Source organism: Pteropus medius, unplaced genomic scaffold (assembly GCF_902729225.1).
Source record: "Pteropus medius unplaced genomic scaffold, Ma_sr-lr_union100, whole genome shotgun sequence".
In the NCBI taxonomy this organism is placed as follows: Eukaryota; Metazoa; Chordata; class Mammalia; order Chiroptera; family Pteropodidae; genus Pteropus; species Pteropus medius.
In genome coordinates, this window is record NW_024344370.1 from 18,268,595 (window position 1) to 18,287,556 (window position 18,962).

At 32.1% G+C, this 18,962-nt stretch overlaps 1 protein-coding gene across 1 annotated transcript in view; it reads right to left on the bottom strand.

The window, feature by feature from the left end:
• The window catches only part of DACH2 (dachshund family transcription factor 2), a 683,066-nt gene that overhangs the window by 113,628 nt on the left and 550,476 nt on the right, over window positions 1-18,962 (bottom strand). Inside the window, exon 10 of the mRNA XM_039870200.1 lies at window positions 13,803-13,975. Within this exon, the coding sequence (XP_039726134.1) occupies window positions 13,803-13,975 (173 nt within the window). The remainder of the gene's footprint in view (window positions 1-13,802; window positions 13,976-18,962) is intronic.

An 18,962-nucleotide genomic window follows, 5' to 3' on the forward strand; every position in this document is an offset into this window, starting at 1 on the left:
ATATAGTGGACAATTTGGTGACGGACAGAAGGGAGGGGTTGTGGGGCTGAGAGAATGGGGTGAAGGGTTAAATAAGTACAAATTAGTGGTTGATAGATGGTCACAGAGATGGGGAGCACGGCAGAGAGAATGTGGTTAGCATTAATATATTGGCTAGGTGAAAAACCAGAGGAGAGAAGGAGCAATTGGGGGATCATTTTATAAACTATATTGATGTCTAATCAATGTACTGCATACTTGAAACTAATTAAAATAAATCAATTAATTCAAAAAAAATTTAAAGCTCCCTCCCCCCCAAAAAGGAGAAAGCAATCTCTCAAAGGTAAACAGCTGAGAAACTTGGAATAAAACTCACAAATAGTGGTGCATGGTAAATGTTTAGTCTTTCTTCACAGACAAAAATTATGGAAATTATAAAACTGCAATCTATCAGACCTTAAGAATTTATGTCGAATTCTGCCAAGAAAATGTTCTGGACACAACGTTGGGTTTTCCAGACTAACACTAAAGCCTATTAATCAATTCATAAGTATAATTTAAATTTGTTTAGTTTTAAATAATGAATTTGAATAAAAAAATATTTATTTTACATGCTTCTCCATTAACTTATGTTATTGGAGATTTCTGTAATTATGAGTATTGCTGTAAAACTCTGAAGTTATTCACTGTGTTTATGCACCACGAACTGATGAATAAATCTGACAACCATTCAGTTAATTTGATCAATAAAAATAAATTATGATGTTTATGTATATATGCAATAAATATAGGCAATAGATATGCTGGAACAGAGAATGATTTTCTTTTTCTTTTAAACATTTAATTCACCCATAATAAATTTCTTAAATTAAACATTATGTCTAATTATTTCTAATTATAACATCAGTATTCTAATCATCATAACATTCAAAATTAGTTTGTCAAATCTGTGCTTGTACATTTTCACATTGATTTTGCATAAGAGATCCAAAATTTATAAATTCCCTAAAGAAAAAATGTTTGTTTACTGCAAAATAGCATGAGAATTAAAGGTTGTTATTTCATTACTAGAAGTTAACATTTTGCAATGTCTGTCATTGTAGCAGGCAGAATAATAGCCCCACAAAGATGTCCAGAACACATCCTGATAGCTAGAACCTGTGAGTGTTATCTTACATGGCAAAATTAACTTTTCAGATATGATTGAAAATCTTGAGATAGAGAAATTACACTGCATTATCTTGGAGACAGAAAGGGAAGGTCAGAGGGAAATATGATTATGGAAGAATGATCAGAGAGATGCAACTTTACTGACTTTGAAGATGGAGGAAGGGAACCATGAACCGAGAAATGTGGGGGACTCTACAAGATGGAAAAGTCAAGGAAACAGATTCTTTCCTGGAAGCTACAGAAAGAAACGTAGCCCTGCCAAGAGCTTGATTTTATCTCAGTGGTACCAGTGTCAGACATCTAATCTACAGAACTGTAAGATAATAAATGTGCATTGTTTTAAGCCATTAAATTTACTGTTATTCTTGGTTTCACTTTCTGAGATTTCATTTACCCACAGTCAACCATGGTCCAAAAACAGTAAATTGAAAATTCCAGAAATAAATAATTCATAAGCTTTAAAATGTGTACCATTCTGAATAGCATGCTGAAATCTTACACTGTCCCACTTTGTTCTGCCTGGGACATGAATCATCCCTTTGTCTAGTATATTCACACTGTATGTGCTAGCTGCCCATTAGTCACTTAGTAGCCGTCTCAGTTATCATATCAAATGTCCTGATATCACAGTGCTTATGTTCAAGTAACTCATATTTTACTTAATAATGCCACATTCACATAACAATTATTATAGAATATTATTATATTCTCTTTCATTATTAATCATTGTTGTTAATCTCTTACCGTTCCTAATTTATAAATTAGACTGTATCATAGATATGTATGTATAGGAAAAGACATAGTATATATAGGGTACAGTACTATCTGCCGTTTCAGGCATCCATTGGGAGTCTTCGAACTTATGCCCATGGATAAGAGGGGACTACTGTAACTGTAAATGTATATTATACTTCAAAGTTTCTATAATTATTGTCATACCTTGAAAACATTTTTTAAGACTGAGAAATGTACATTTCATTTATATTTAGTATACAGATAAATATCTAGTTGTAACACTATATATACAGGGCAAAATCAAAAGAAACATATAAGTAAAGCATAAGAAAAGAATCAAGCTCTTTTTTTCAAATAATTATACTTTCATTTTGGAGGCATGGTGTGAGGATGAACAGAAAGATATATATATATATAAAACAGACTCACAAATATAGTGGACAATTTGGTGACAGATAGAGGGGAGGGGCTTTGGGGGCTGAGAGAATGGGGCGAAGGTTTAAATAAGTACAAATTAGTGGTTGATAGATGGTCACAGAGATGGGGAGCACAGCAGAGGGAATGCAGTTAGCATTAATATATTAGCTAGGCGAAAAACCAGAGGAGAGAAGGAGCAATTAGGAGGATCTTTTTATAAACTATATTGATGTCTAATCAATGTACTGCATACTTGAAACTAATTAAAATACATCAATTAATTCAAAAAAATGTTAAAGCTCCCTCCCCCGCAAAAAGGAGAAAGCAATCTCTCAAAGGTAAACAGCTGAGAAACCTGGAATAAAACTCACAAATAGTGGTGCATGGTAAATGTTTAGTCTTTCTTCACAGACAAAAATTATGGAAATTATAAAACTGCAATCTATCAGATATATATATATATATATATATGTATATATGTATATATATATGTATGTATATATGTATATGTGTGTGTGTGTATATATATATATATATATATATATATATATATATCCGTTATACCACATCCTTTTACTTTTTGAAAAGACTAGTTCATCAGTTGTGAAATTCAACCTAAAGTGACATGATTAAAAACATATTCTCAAAAAATTATGGGTATACACACATACACATACACAAACACCAATGCAAGTAATTTCATATATGAAGTCAAATTATTTTTTTGCCTTCACTATTGTATAGTCTGTTATTCTATGCCAAAATATATGCATAAAGTGTAGAACATTCGGTATTTGTCCTGAATTCTAACTTTGGAAATTTGCTTATGGTTATATAATTCAATGAACTACGTTTATCTCTAATGGACCTCTGAATGAATGCACAGGAATAAAGTACAGCAGTTACTGAGCAAAAATAGAACTGAACAAATAAAATCTCTGCACAATAGGAATTATATACATAGCAATATATGTTGCCATAATAAAAAAGAAAAACAATTTGAGTGATTTATAAAAGTTGATGGTTTGGAAAAGCAAGAGAATCCAACTGACAGTGATACTTGCTCTTGCTCCCTATAACAAATAAAAAATAAAAGCTCATTCTAAATTTTTTTTAAAAATTGAGGACATCTAAATAAATAGAAAATGCTATGAATGAGAAAAATACAATGCTATAAAGAAATATCCCCAAAATATTTAAAATTAGCATATGATAAAATAATATGAACTCATAATTTTCTTAAACTCCTTTGACATTTTTAACAACATGTTAGGTGAAACAATAAACTAACTTTGAGAATATGATTTAGAGGGGCAGTACCATTTTGCATGAAGTAATTAATATTTTTGCTTTAAGATTTTATAGCCTGCACTTTCCAAATTCAATCAGGTTTTAGTTCATTATTATTGCTTTCCTAAGGCATTGCAAAAATCAGACTTTTTTTTTTTTTTACCATGTAAACTATATTAGATGAGTCCAGATTTCAGTACCTTCTATTGATTAACAACTAGGTGGGTTTAAAAAATATTCCGTGTGGAATCGGGAATGTGTAATTTCTTCAAAAATAATAAATATTTCTATGAACAATTTATTTTTTGCAAGTAAACAGATCCATGTTTCAGCCCTGTAGTCAGTATATACCTATTTAACTACTTAACTGCAATGTGCTTTGGTTCATTAGGTGGCTACTGCTGTGTCTCAGCCTAGTTAAAATTTCACAGCAAGTTAATCTGTTTTATTACAATGAGAACACAAGTGATAACATCCTCACCATTTACCAAATACAGGGTTAACAATATTTGTAATAAATCAGTAAGAGTGTTTAAAAAGGAAAATTGCAAATCTAAAACTCCAATCATTTTTGCTCATTGATGACTTCATTTTACTTGGCATTTATGACATTTACGGCCCTGTTACTCTTCATGTATTTTATCTATGCCTCATAAAAAATAGCTGTAGCTCTTCGGAAACATAGCAGCAGTCTTCTCCAGAATCGAACAGAGGAGGAACCTCTCCAAAATTGATATAGTTAATCAAATCTCTATTTCCCCCTGAAATTAGTAAAAATATCTCAGATTCTAGAATACATTTATATAGCTCAAGGCTTATGCCTAAAAAGAAAAAGCTATTATAGAAATTGTTATTAATTAGTACATATTATCCTATCTTCTACCATACAATTGCCTTTCATGGGGGATATATCACAAATGGTAAAAAAAGACCTTCATCATATTAAATAATTTGAAAGTACATTTGAACCCTAATAAACAGCAGGGTCAATGCTTAGAAAATTGAGTTTTATACAAAGTTTAACTCAGCCAATTTGGTTTAAGATTTAGTTTACTAGCACTAAAGTATCAATTCTGCCCATTTTTATGAAGATCTTTTAATTCATCTCAGTACATTCTTTTACATCCTTGAAAATATGGTAGTAAACACAGAACTTATTAACAGACACATATTAAACATGTATTTATATGTATGTCTACATGTGTAGTTGACTTTTTTGTAGTTGTCTTTTAATAGCTACCATCTCAATGATAAATTGTGACCTCTGATGTTTTATTATGTTGATTTTTTCAAGCATTCGGTAACATTATATAATATAGAATTTTTTTTAATTTAATTGGAATTCAACTCTCATTGTAATTACTCTTACAAATGTTAATTTATTAATGAGCTCCTAAAGGACTTAATGGCATTTCACTGCTGAGGACTGGCTTTTGTGTTCCTTCTGTACTGTCACCAGAGTTCTTCAGAAGCAGAACAGATTGTAACTTGACAGACTTTAATAATAAAATCTGGGACAGAAAAATTTAAAAAAAAATTTGTTCACTGTTGCTGCTAATTTAATTTACCACTAATTCTGAGGAAGAATTTGATACCCAAATTTGGTATCTCTGAATACTATTAGAAGCATGACACTTCATAGATCTTCGTGAATCAGTTTAAGAATTAGTCTGTGTTCCACAATCACCGATTTGCAATTATATTTAAGTTCACATAGTTGGATATGATAGGGGCTTTCCTGAATTAAAAATAAATAAATAAATAAACAAACAAACACAAAGAAAGAAAGAAAGAAAGAAAGAAAGAAAGAAAGAAAGAAAGAAAGAAAGAAAGAAAGAAAGAAAGAAAGAAAGAAAGAAAAAAGGGCCAATTGAGAATGCAGCTGGAACCTGTAACCATGAAAGAGTTAAAAAACCACAGGCATATCCTGTTTGTGATCTATGTATTTGGACAAACGACCCTCACTTCTTTAATGTGATCAACTTGTTCTGGAAGAGACTGACAGCTTAAGGAAATCAGGCATAATATCTGTTCATAGCATGTAAATGGGAGAATAAATAGTTCTGTGGGAAAATGCATGACTATGAAATTATGTCTTGGACTTGGACCTCTACCACCCAGCCAAATAAACACATGCACACACACACACACACACACACACACACACAGCAGCCTTGTATGCAACACGACCCCTCAATTCTCACTCAATACATCTTTATCTCATGTTCTAAAAGATAATAATCACTTTGTCTTTCCATTGAACATTTAGAATAAGACTCAGCTAGTAATTTTTCAGTGAATTTGAATTATCATAAAATATCCTCTCTTTGTTAACTAATTTTAGTACCAGATGTTCACATGCTAATGCCACTGCCTTGTGACCATTTCCTATCAATTCATTAATTGCCAGCTGCTCAGGCAAACAAAATACACAGCTAATCAGATGGTATTGGTAAACAGAAGTAACAGCTTCCTACTTAAATTTCTTAAATTTGTTATCAGAGAAAACTATGGCACACTGATATTATAAAGTTCCACAAATACAGAACAAATGCATTATAAGATTTCTAAATGTCAAATAGTAAATAGATTTTCATACCAGTCAGGTATTTTAACAATTTTTCCCTCAGTATTTTTTCATGTTCAGTGATATAACTGAAGGATGGATAGCCTTGCAAGCCTAATGATCATAATGCAATTTCCATCTTATGGTATAGCTATGTTAGTTATTAGCTACACATACTAATGACTGAGCCAACACTAGAAGGATCTGAGTCAGAACTAAAAACTACGTGCCTGATGTAACAATATTCTCAAACTAGTTTCTGGCATATAAAACAAATAAACAAATAACAGCAACAAAACAATAGCATTTGTTTGCAACTTGTAATGCCTTTTCTCATTTTAAAATTAAAATCTGTATCACTAATGATCATCTATATTGAAAACCTCCTCAAAGCTTAATATCCAATGAATCATTAGTTTTCATTCATTTGTCCAACAAACAATTGTTGAGTGCCTAATGTACCTGTTGGAGACAGAAGGAAAGCTTATGGGTGTTTTCATATGGCCTATAGACGCTAATAGTTCAAACTAAAGATGAAATAATCCACATGTAAACATTCAAAGATAATTTAAATAAAATTCAAGTTGAATCAATTTCTTTCCCCCCCTCTTTAATTCCTACCTTCACCCCACTTCCAACCTTGACCTATGGATGTTGCTGTCTCCTTTTTTTTAAGAACTGGATCTCTGAAGGTGGGGCGTCTCCTCCCACACACTTGCAGGGCACACGGTGCACCTGGGGCCTGGCGCACCCAGGGCCTGGTCCATGCCTCTACCTGGGGAACGGACCCAGAATCTTCTATGTGTAAAGCAGATGTGCTAACCACTACACTATAGAGACACCCCCTCAATTTCAATATTAGACTGGGCACCCACCCCTCTCCAGTCCCCAACAGATCCCTAACACATTTTTTTAGTGGCATCAAGATCAAAGCAGTCATTACAGGTAAATAAATGTTCTCTAGAGGGAGGGCCCAGTACCTGTATATGCATTTAATGGTGGGAGAACTCTTGGTCCCAGTACAGTTAAGAGGCTGCACAGAGGAATGTATATAGGAGAAGGTACTTCGTCCTCAGGCTAGCTCTTGGCTATGATATTGGTTTGTACTTATTACTATTTCTATATGGATTCTTGAGCATAAAAATAAATAAAATAATATTATCTAATAAACACTGAGTACTTACTAGATGCTAAACAATGCTTTGTGTTAATAAGCTTTATAACATTGAGTCTCACATTAACACTACGAGGTAGGTACGATTATTATCCCCATTTCATTGGGAAATAGGCAAACTGAGATACAGGTAGGTTACTTTGGTAAAGTAACATACCAGAGAATGGTGAAACCAGGATTCAAATACAGACAGCTAGTCTGGAATCAGGGCTCATGTTCTTACCTATTATGCCATACTGCCTCTAATGAAATATGCTTCTTAATATCTCTTACTTAGCTAACAAACAATGATAGCTCTAGCCAAAACAAGTATGTAATTCTATAAATCCTTTTGGGGTTAATAATAATCCTTATTAAGTTTATAAATATTTGTTTCATTGTTGTGTTTTGATAAGATAATATAACACAGTCCTTTATACATATTAAACCTTTCCTAAATCAGTGAATTCTGTGTTCTTGGTCTTTGTTTTCTAACAGAAAATGATTAAAATTATAATAAAGTAAGCCAATATTCAGGAATAACTATCAATTCTGGCCAACTGTAAAGCTAATTGAAATATACTTGCTATTTTAAAAAAAAATCTGTGTTATTCTTTTTTCTGCCAAGATTACTGGTGATGCTGGACTTTTCATCCATCCTATTTAATATGCTCTAGAACACTTTTTCTCAATAAAATTTTCTGCAATAACAGAAATAATCTATACTTGTGTTGCTTAATATAGTAGCCACCAGTAACATGTGACTATTGAGCACTTGAAATGCAGCTAGTTCCAACTAAGGGACGGAAGTATTCATTTTATTTAATTAATTTAAATAGAAATAGCTCCATGTGGCTAGTCGCTATTATATTAAACAGTGTTGCTGTAATAGATATTGTTCTATGCATCTAAGATTCATTGTTAATTGTTTACATTCATGGAGCTGGGGAAGTTTATTAAACTATAAGAAGATATATAATTTCTTTAGAAATCTAAGCCCCTAAAGATCACATCACTTCTCAGAGTTCTCAAAAGCTATGGTTTTCTGTCCTACCTGTGAAAAGAAAATAAAAAAAGACAACAGCAGTGGTGAATGATCAGCCAGGTCTATTTGCTCGTGTGTAAGCAGTTTTCACTGCTTAAGGGCATTTGCAAAAATCAGCACATCTAATCACCAAAATTGTCACACTGAGGAGGAATATTTGCACACTGGTAGAAGAAAAAGGTCCAAATGCAATTATGTCCCTTTCAATTTGACATCATTCTAGTTAAGGTAGTATAATTTCACTTAGAACACAAACTGCTTATTCATTCATTTTTATAGAGATTTCTTAAAAATTTACTTAACATGTTATGTTTTTCTGAAGAAATAGAAATTAGTAGGTTTTGTTTAATGAATATGGGGGAGATTAGCATGGAGAGTTTGATTTGATAAACATATTTCAAGTAATACTTTAAAAAGAGTGTAGTCTTGGAGCCTGTTCAAAGTAGAGCCAATTGTTAAATATTCGGTAATTTTGTGAGCCAGGTATTAAACTGTAGTTTGTAATCAGCCTTAGTGGAAATACATACACCATAGAAATTGGCAAATGTTATTAATAAGAGTTTTTTATTTCTTTTTCTTTTGTTTTGTTTTGTTTTTGGAGAGCTGGTTTACAGGCATGCCATTGGATGCCAGCTCAAATATAAAATCTCAAATACTAAACAATGATGTTCGTTATTAGAATTCGAGATTTTTATTTCATTCTAGTATTCAACTTTACCTGAGTAGGCAAATATTAAGTTTATGAGTAAGTATACTAAGTGCTGTGTTTGAGTGTATGAACATTCGAACAAACACGAGTAGGCTGTCATTATAAAAATACATATTATGTGAATATACACTCAATCACAGTTGTCTGCATCCAACATCATAAAGAACCTGAAAAATCAGAGACAAATATAGCACACTAACAAATTATATACTAGAAAAATTTTAAGATCAGAGAATGTAGAAAAGTTTAAATCATTATGTGTAGTTGCCATTCTTATGACTCAGGAACTCTGGTCTCATAGAGTATAAAACAAAATCTGCAAAAGCATGTTTTCAAAATAGTATATATAAGTTCAGTTTGTCTATTCAAATTTTAATAAAAAAATTTACAATGATTAATTCTGTTTGTCTCCCCCTATTAGATTGGAAGCCTTAAAAACCACCTGATAATTAGTAGGGACTCAATCAATGAAAAAAATATATATGGACCCACAAACTTTTTAAACCAGGTATGGGTGTCTGTCTTCTCCTGATTCAATTAATTGTTAAAAAAGTTTGCTTGCTAACAAATGACAAATCAGCTTACCTGAATTACAATGAGACGTTAACATGGCTTATAGATTAGCTTGACCAGTTTTCTGATGTAGACTCAATTAAAAGAAAAGCAAACATAGAAACAAAGTAGAAAAAAGTGAGGTCTATTCGGCAGAAAGGAAAATTGAAGCACAGAAATATTAAAATAGCTGCTCCCAGCCTCTTTGATCAGAAATATTTAATGTTAGAAATTAATTATATACCCAGTCATTCACTAACTTGATAGCCTCTATTTATCATATAGTCCTAATATTCACAGCACATATTGCAAGACCTGCTTTCAAAGATAATTGTGATCACAGTATCATGATCATCAGTGACAAGGCACAAGCATCAGTTTAACACAAATCATGCTAAAGAAGAGCAGTAGGTGTTCAAAAGGATTCTGAAACCTTGTTTCAACTTCACAGCATGTTTTTAATTTTATTTCCTTGGACATTTTAAAATGATATAAAAAGAGAGAAAGTTTTACTTGAAAGTAAATCTGTGCGCGCGCGTTTTGTGTACTGCAGCGTGTGTGTGTGTGTGTGTGTGTATTATTATTGTGTGTGTGTGTAAACAATAAAAATTTAAACATATATAAAATGTTTGATAGCTCTACTGGTGAATTCTCATAAATTTTAATAAAACTAAACACACTTTTTTGGATTTTGTTTGGTAATGTGTCCTAATTTCTTACTGTGCATATCAAGTTTCTGATATAGATTTGTTTTTCTTCAGCTGTGTTTTAAATTGTAGAAAACAGAGATATAGCGGAAATACTAACAGATCTTTAACTATAGAGATGCTACTCTAGGCGACACCATAATCACATTAGATTATATATACTATAGAATGAATACTTGTCTTCTTAAAATTCCTATATTGAAACTCTGATACTTAATGTGATGGTATTTGAAGATGAGGCTTTTGGGAAGTAATTAATTGATCATGAGCAGGGAGCCCTCATGTTGTATTATTGCCTTTTTAAGAAGAGGCAAGAAAGTGCTTGCTTCCTCTCTTTCTCTTTGCCATGTGAAGACACAGAAGAAGTTGGACATCTATCTGCAAACCAAGGAGAGAGCTCTCACCGGGAACAAAATCAGCAGGCACCTTGATCTTGGACTTCCCAGCCTCTATAACTGGGTGAAATAAATTTCTCTTATTTAAACTATCTAGTTTATGGTGTTTTGTTACAGCAGTCTGCCTGAACTAAAATAATATAATACACAGCAAAGAGGATTTTGTGGTCAGGCTGCTGTGACTTTCCCTAAGTCATAGTAGATTTGTCAGAAATCAATTAAATTTCATAGTTAGGATATTACTTTCTAAATATGAAATGTTAAATTTCCTGATCATTCATATTTTGGAAGGACAGTTTATTTCTAAATGGTAAATATAAAAGATCAAGTGACTTCAAATATTTTTATAAAACAATGAGTAATACTAATCAAAATATCTGTTTTTTATGCCAAGCCACTAGGATTAAAAAAAAAATTGTAAATGTAAGTAGAAGGAATGTGGTTTTGTTTAAATTTAGTTCCCGTAGACCCCAAGTAGTAATATATGATGAAGTCTCAATAAATAGGTTTGCCTACTGCCTGTAGGATTCAAATAGATCGAACTTTGAAAATGCAATTCACCAAGAAGCACATTAAAAACAAATTTATTTTGCAGTACGGATCAACAGAGGTGTGAAATTTCTGTCCTTTATAGTTTGTTATTATACAGATAGTATCATATTGATAATTGTTCTTGAAAGGAGGGGTGAAACTTTTAACATATGAACACCCATTTGTCAATTAATTAGAAGATTTTTATTATGGTATTTCCTGTGAATTATTATTTTAAATCTAATAATGTCACCATCATACAATAACACCTTTGTAAATTACAAACAAAACTTGGCAACTATGTTAAAAGCCTCTCACTAATCACTGAAATAACTTTAAAAAATATTTTTTCTTAATTTTCCTATCATCCTCTGATGAAAATATTATACTTCTATAGATTTGTAGAGAATCTTTTTCAAAAAGGATACAAAATAAATATATTTTCATCTAACCAGTCAAAATAACTTTATGAAAGTAGATTCAATTTTCTTCAGCATAAAATGGTTTCTATGTATTTAGTGGGACAAGTGTGTGATTGAATATGAATTTATAAAAAATGATTGAATTTTTAAAAGCAGCATCTAATTTTATGTTTGTGAAGGTTTTGTCTTTTTAGAAAAGCTTGCATATAAAATAGACAAATCAGCAAGAAACAAAAATATTGTTTTATTGCTTTAATATGCTAAAATATTTGGATTATTTAAGAAGATAATTATCTTTTCCATTTCCATCATCATCACCACCAATAACCAAACTCTAGTCATGAACCACTTCCCCAAATGTCTCTTTGCTTTAAATTCTACACAAAGCTACCAAAACTCCCATTCAACCAAAAGGTAGCTGATTCAGTTTGAGTTAATAGTAATTAAGAAAACTAAATGAATGACTTTTGAAGAGCCATAAGCATGCTTCTTTTGAAAGTATATTGTTATAATTTCAAACCATGGATGACAATTCCATTAATTTAAACCACGCTTTGTTTCTTAATAGATTCCAAGTTTTGTGTGGAGTCATATATACTTAGTAGCCACTCAGTGTCAAAATCATAGGAAACTTATTCCATCTTTTAAATAATGTTTATGGGTGTTTTTTTTCCTCTCAAAAAGAATTCTGATTCCCAGTTTATACATTGATCAAATATTCAAATAACAGAGCTCTGATTAGCTAGGGTGGACTAATCCACTGAGAGCCACAGTCTTTATAGGAAACATACTCATACTTAGCCATGGAAATAGAGAAAACTTAATTAAAAATTACCAATTTTTATTTTCCTTTCCTACACAGTTTGTTATAATTTTTTTTCATTGTTTTAAAAGTTTCCAATACTGGAAACTAATTTAAAATAAAACAAAAATGTCCACAATCTCACATTTCTTCTGCCTTCACTTCTCTCACCCTGATGTGCATCTATTACAATCATATCAATATTGCAAGACCCAGCTTAAATCCATCGACTATAATGCCTTTGTGATCCCTGCTCCCTCTCTTCTCCAAGTGAGGTATGACCTCTCCCTCTTCTAAGTTTTTGTATACTTGGTGATCCTCTATGCTATCCATCACAGTATGTCTTGTTAATGCAACTTATTTGTTGTTTATCTCACATTTAGTTTGTGGGTCCTGGAAGTGAGATATGTATATCTCAAGCATATAATATTTGTTGAATAAAGTAATAAAGAAACAAATCAATGGGTTGCTCTGATTAACTATACTCTTTTGACCCTATATGCCCTTATATTACCTCCTCACCAAAAGAAAAAGTATATTAAACAGACTAGTTTGTGTGATACTTGAAGAGAGGGTTGAGAGGCCATATGACAAACTAATAGGGGACATAGGGAGGGCTTATAAAATATTATTTGTGTTTCATTACCCAATGGTCATGAAATTTTGAAAAACAGCATTCTCATCATGATAATGGTAATGATCTAAATTATTAAAAATATTTGCTAAATGTTTCACAGTGTTTAATCTATATTTTATTAACCTTATCTCTAGACAGCCAGTGAAATAAGTAGGATAGATTATTACTATGACCTTTATTTTGCTGTTGAAGAAACAAGTTCACACAGGTTAAATGTCATATCCAAGGTCATTCAGCTCTTAAGTGGCAAAATCAGAACCAGAACTCAGGTCTTTCTATCTATAAGACCTGTATGGTATATATTATCCTACAACTGCCTTTCAAACACCAAAAGGATGTACAGTGTTTACTTTGTTTCACTCTAGGAATGGGAGTGATTTTTGTATACTTTTCTCTGTCATTACTCTGGCCACCCCTCCCACACACGGTGCTCATGAGTGCAAGACAGGAAGCTAGAATTAAAAGTTACATCTGTGGTCATGGAATGAAAACAAACAGCAACAACAAAACAAAAACAAACAAACAAAAATACCTCAGTACGCCTAGTCAGAAATGAAATTCATTAATACTATATGGGAAGCAATTGAGTCAATGAGCTATGTTTATTCTGAAGACATAGTGGTATTGCTAGTATTTTATCAAAATTTACATGTAATTAATGATGTTATCCTTTTCTAAATCATGACTCTTACCTTTATAACAGAGGCCCCAGCTCTGGAGAGTGGACTGTGAATCTGAGCTGCAGCAGCCATGTTGGCAATAGTATTTAGATGGTTCATCTGATTCATTGCCATGGCAACTGATGCAGGAGGTAAGCTGACGGGAAGTAAGGGATGAGGCATCATCATAAATGGCAGATCCAGCCCTAAAAGAGACAGTGCATGTTAAATTATTACATTTGTTATGTTATTTGGACAAGGGAAAATCACACTAAAGTTGATGCTATGAAATAGTAGAAAAAAGTAAATTTGTTCTTGTTGGATTTTTTTTCAATCAAATTTTATCATATTCTACTATATCTTTGGGCAGTTAATATTACCCGTGGGATTTAATATTGTTTATAATTTTTTAAATGTTCATATATCCACAAACTTATTTATCAATATCCCTTGTTCTTTCTCTTATTCTCAAAATATTTATAAGGTGCAATCTTTTTACCCATAAAAAAATTTTAAAACAAACATCATTTTGTTAAACAGAAAGAAGTAACTAGATTTTTAATCATTATAATATGCTGATGTGTCAATAGTTTCTCTCTTAACACTTTACTTAGGAGAAAAGTGGTGCTAGTAAAGACAGGATATAGATTCTCTACATTCAAAATTACTGAAGAAAGTAAGACTTGGAATGTGTTCTACCTTTTAGTTATAAATCTGTAAAATTTATAAATGCTTATAGCTCCAATTTGAAGCTTTCGACAATAAGGAATAACCCCCCTATCAAATATCAATGTGTTTTCCAGTTTAATAGCAAATTGTAACATTTTTGAATTATATCTGGAATTATTTGTTTTCTAATGTAAGGTGAAATCATTTTCACACATTTTAAATTACTTAAAGGATTATCTCTCAAGTACTATCCATATTTACACTTGTGGTGGCTACAGATCTGTCATCATGAAAAAAGTAACAAATTAAAATGGTTGTCTACTTATCACTTATAAGATTGGAATTTGTGAGGAAACACCTTTGAGCAGAGGCTAGGGAAAGTTAGTCTAACATTATGGATGTTAATATGGGTATGATGAGTAAACCACAGGACTTTACAATATATTTTAAACTATTGCCTCAACAGTAATCTTGCGCTCTTTTGGACAGAAGCCCAGAAACCAGTAATCTTTAACAGATGTTCTAAAACATTCTTGCCTATAATTTTCCTAAATTGTTACAGATTATAGAAATTCTACGACGGGCAATGTTTATGTTGGTTTTACACACAATTATCAACTATTAATAACATCCGTTTTCCTCTTTGCCATCCTCTCATTTTTTCATGCTTCCCATATCATAACAGCAAGTGAACAATGATGAATATACTGGACATATACTCAGAAGCCCCCTAAATCTCATTCCTCAATCAACACTAACAGTAATACAGACAAACACTGAAAACACATATTTTTAAGACAAAAAAAAAAGGAGGCTAAAAGGAAGAAATACTATTAATTGATTTGAGATACACCTCCTGGGTTCAGCAATAATGGTTGAATTAAAGCCATTAACAAAAATAATTCAAAGGCAATGCAATGCAAACAAACAAACAAAAAAACACACTTTCAGATATGGCAGGTCTCATACAACACTAAAGTGATCACCTCAATTAAAGGTACTCCTAAATGAAAATAATTACCAATATTCTGATCGAGACAGCCACAAAATGTATTGTTATCAGAATTACAAAAGGATTTTTAAAAAGCTGAAATTTAAATTCTGTGTGGAATCTAAGAAGGGGAACATACTCTGTACTCCCTATGACCCCAAATCTCCAAAGAATATTAAGTATTTAAAAAATTTCCCCTATTACTTCACTTATGGCTCACTCTCTCTAAATCCCTTTTAGGGGCAATCTACAAAACCAAACTTTTCAGTTATGAAACATTTTTTACTCTGATTATTAATTATCAGAGAAGCCTCAAAAGAGTGCAGACACTGAATTCAAAATGGCCTCTGTACCCCCTTTTAAACTAGAACTGTATTTGCAGTTGGCCTTCTAAAATTATTTAGTTACATATAAATTTTTATACTTTACTCATCATACAGCTTTGCTATAATGATGGAATATTCTATAAAATGTATTAAATTAATCACCATTTATCTTTCCCCTAACACCTTCACTTTATGCATAATAGCAATCATCAATGACCTAAATAGGCTTCTATATATAGTGCATTGTATATTCCCTCTCTTTTATCACAAACCCAATGACAGACTTCAATTCTTTGTGTACTCAGTGTTTTAGTAGCAAATTGATCAAACTGTAAATGAAAAGTAACCATCAGTGCCTCCTTTTATTGCTCAAAATGCTTAAATAAGCCTTTCTTCAATTTACACTTCCCTTAATGGTATAATAATCTTTCCTCATTCTCTAAGATTTTCAGCCTCAATTAGACACCATCTGGCCATATCATATCAACTCATATGCCTTCTTACAGTCCAATTGACATGCAAACTACATGCAAAGTACAAACAGAAGTTAACTGTCCATGGACAGTTTTAAAATATAATTTATCAAACATTTCGAATGACCACGAAGGACTTAAAAGTTACTCTTTCAGATCATGACCTGCAATAACTGTCAATTGACTATAACACTCTATACTCTAAGCTAATATTTACATTACAGGACAGTTTAACAGTGACTCCACATGAGTTGTACATGCAAAGCATATGCAAATATTGAACTATGTAAGTAAACCTTTTCCTAAAGCTGAAAACATTAAATTGAGAGCCATTGACAGTCCACGAAACTCCAGCAATCTGGCTCATTTAGTGACATGCCAGAAACGTACAGATACTTTCAATTAGTATGGTAATGAAGATAATTTTTTTCAAAGTCATCAAAAAAATGGGTTATCTCTTTCCTGTCAACCTCAAGGACATGATGCAAGCTACTATAAGCATTATTCCTAACACATCTTAGTGTTCTGCCAACTACAAAACTTTTATGTAAGTTCATGGCACCACCTCTTCCTAGCCATAAAAACCAAACATCAGTAACACTCTAATTCTCCCTCTAAAATCCCACATTCATTCAATTTCCAAGTCATGCTGACCTCCATAATATCTGCCACTTCTCCAGTCAGGCATCAATTCCATGGTACTTGGTTGGTATCCTGTCTTCCCGGTAGTTTTTCCTATGCCATTTCATTTGCTTTTCCAGTTCAGTCTTAAGACTTTAGTGGCTACTTACTGTCTCCAGAATAAACTATAAATTCTTTGGTTTCATATGAAATTACTCTCCTAGCTTTGATATTTCATTATATTCCTCTATGTATGCTGTACTCCAGATCCACTGGACTATTTGAAGCTCGCTACAGTTTAATTCACCTTAGCCTTCAGTCTTGTTCATGCCCCTCTCTGGAATCTACTTCTCTAATCGTATTTTGGGGGAATAGTAAAGGTTCTCCACCTTTTATAAAAAAATCAACAGACTGTTTTTAGAGCAGTTTTAGGTTTACAAAAAAATGAGGAGAAATTAGAGACTTGCCATATACTTTCTCTCCACCAGCAGTTTCCCATCTTGTTAACATCTTATATTAGTGTGGTACATTTACTATGATTGATAACTCAATATAGATACATTATTACTAAATACAGTCCATAGTTTGCATATGGTTCATTCTTTTATAAATTTTATTTTATTATTTTCAAGCATACAGTACTTTGGTTAGACATTTATATAGTTTATAAAATGATCCTCCTAATTGCTCTTTCTCTCCTCTGGCTCTCCACCTAGCCATTACATTAATGCTAACTACATTCCATATGCTGTGCTCCCTGTCCCTGTGACCATCTATCAATTAATTTGTACTTCTTTAATCCTTCACCATCTTTGTGTTACACATTCTATGGCATTTCGCAAATATACAATATAATGTATCAACCATTCCAGTATCATACAGAATAATTTCACTGTCTTAGAATCCCATGTGTTCTACCTACTCATTCTTCCTCTCTTACATTTGACTTTTGCTGTCTCTGGATTTACTTTTTCCTGAATGTCGTACAGGTGGATTCATGCACTATTTAGTCTTTCCAGACTGGTTTTGTTTCACTTAGCAATATGCACTTAAGATTCATCCAAGAATTCATAGCTCATTTGATTTTATTTCTAACTACTATCCCATGGTATGAATGTACCATAGTTTGGTTACTCATTCACCTATTGAAAGGCATCTTCCTTGCTTGAAACTTTTAGCAATTACAATACAGTCACCATGGACATTGGTATGTAGAATTGTGTTTGGACGTAAGTTTTCAATTCATTTGGACAAATAGAAAAGGCTATATTTAGCTGTTTGAGAAATGGCCAAAATATTTTTTAATGCACCTGTACCATTTTGCATTTCCATCAGCAATAAATGAGAGCTCCTGTTGCTACATATCCTTACCAGCAATTGATGTTGGCGGAGTTTTGAATTTTAGCTGTTCCAATAGGGGTATCTCATTTTAATTTGAAATTAACTAATGACATATGATGTTGGACATGTTTCTATATGCTTATTTACCATCTTTATATCTCATTTGATGAGATGTCAGGACTTTTGCTCATATTTAATTGTTATTTATTTATTATCATTGAATTTTAAGAGTTCTTTGATAATTTTCTCAGTCCTCTATCAAGTATATGTTTCATAAAGATTTTCATCCACTCTGTAGCTTGTCTTTTCATTTTCTTATCAGTGTGTTTTATAGAGCAGCTTAAAAATTTTAATGTTTAAGTCCAATTTATCTTTTTTTTTCTTTAAAGGAACATGCATTTGATATTATATCTAAAAACTCACTGTCAAACCCAAGATCACCTAGATTTGTCTGATGTTATCTTCTTATAATTTTAGAATTTTGAAATTTACATTTATGACCACTTTTGCTGTGTCCCAAATGTTTTGACATTTTATACTATCATTATCATTCATTTCTATGTATCTCGTGATAGCTCTTTTTATTTCTTCTCTGACTCAGTTATTCTTCAGTAGCATGTTGTTTAATCTCCATGTATCCGTGGTTCTTCTTGATTTGTTTTTGCAGTTCATTTCTACTTTCAAAGCATTTTGATCAGAGAATATGGTTGGTATGATTTCAACCCTCTTATATTTCTTGAGGCTATATCTATATGCCAGTATGTGGTCGATT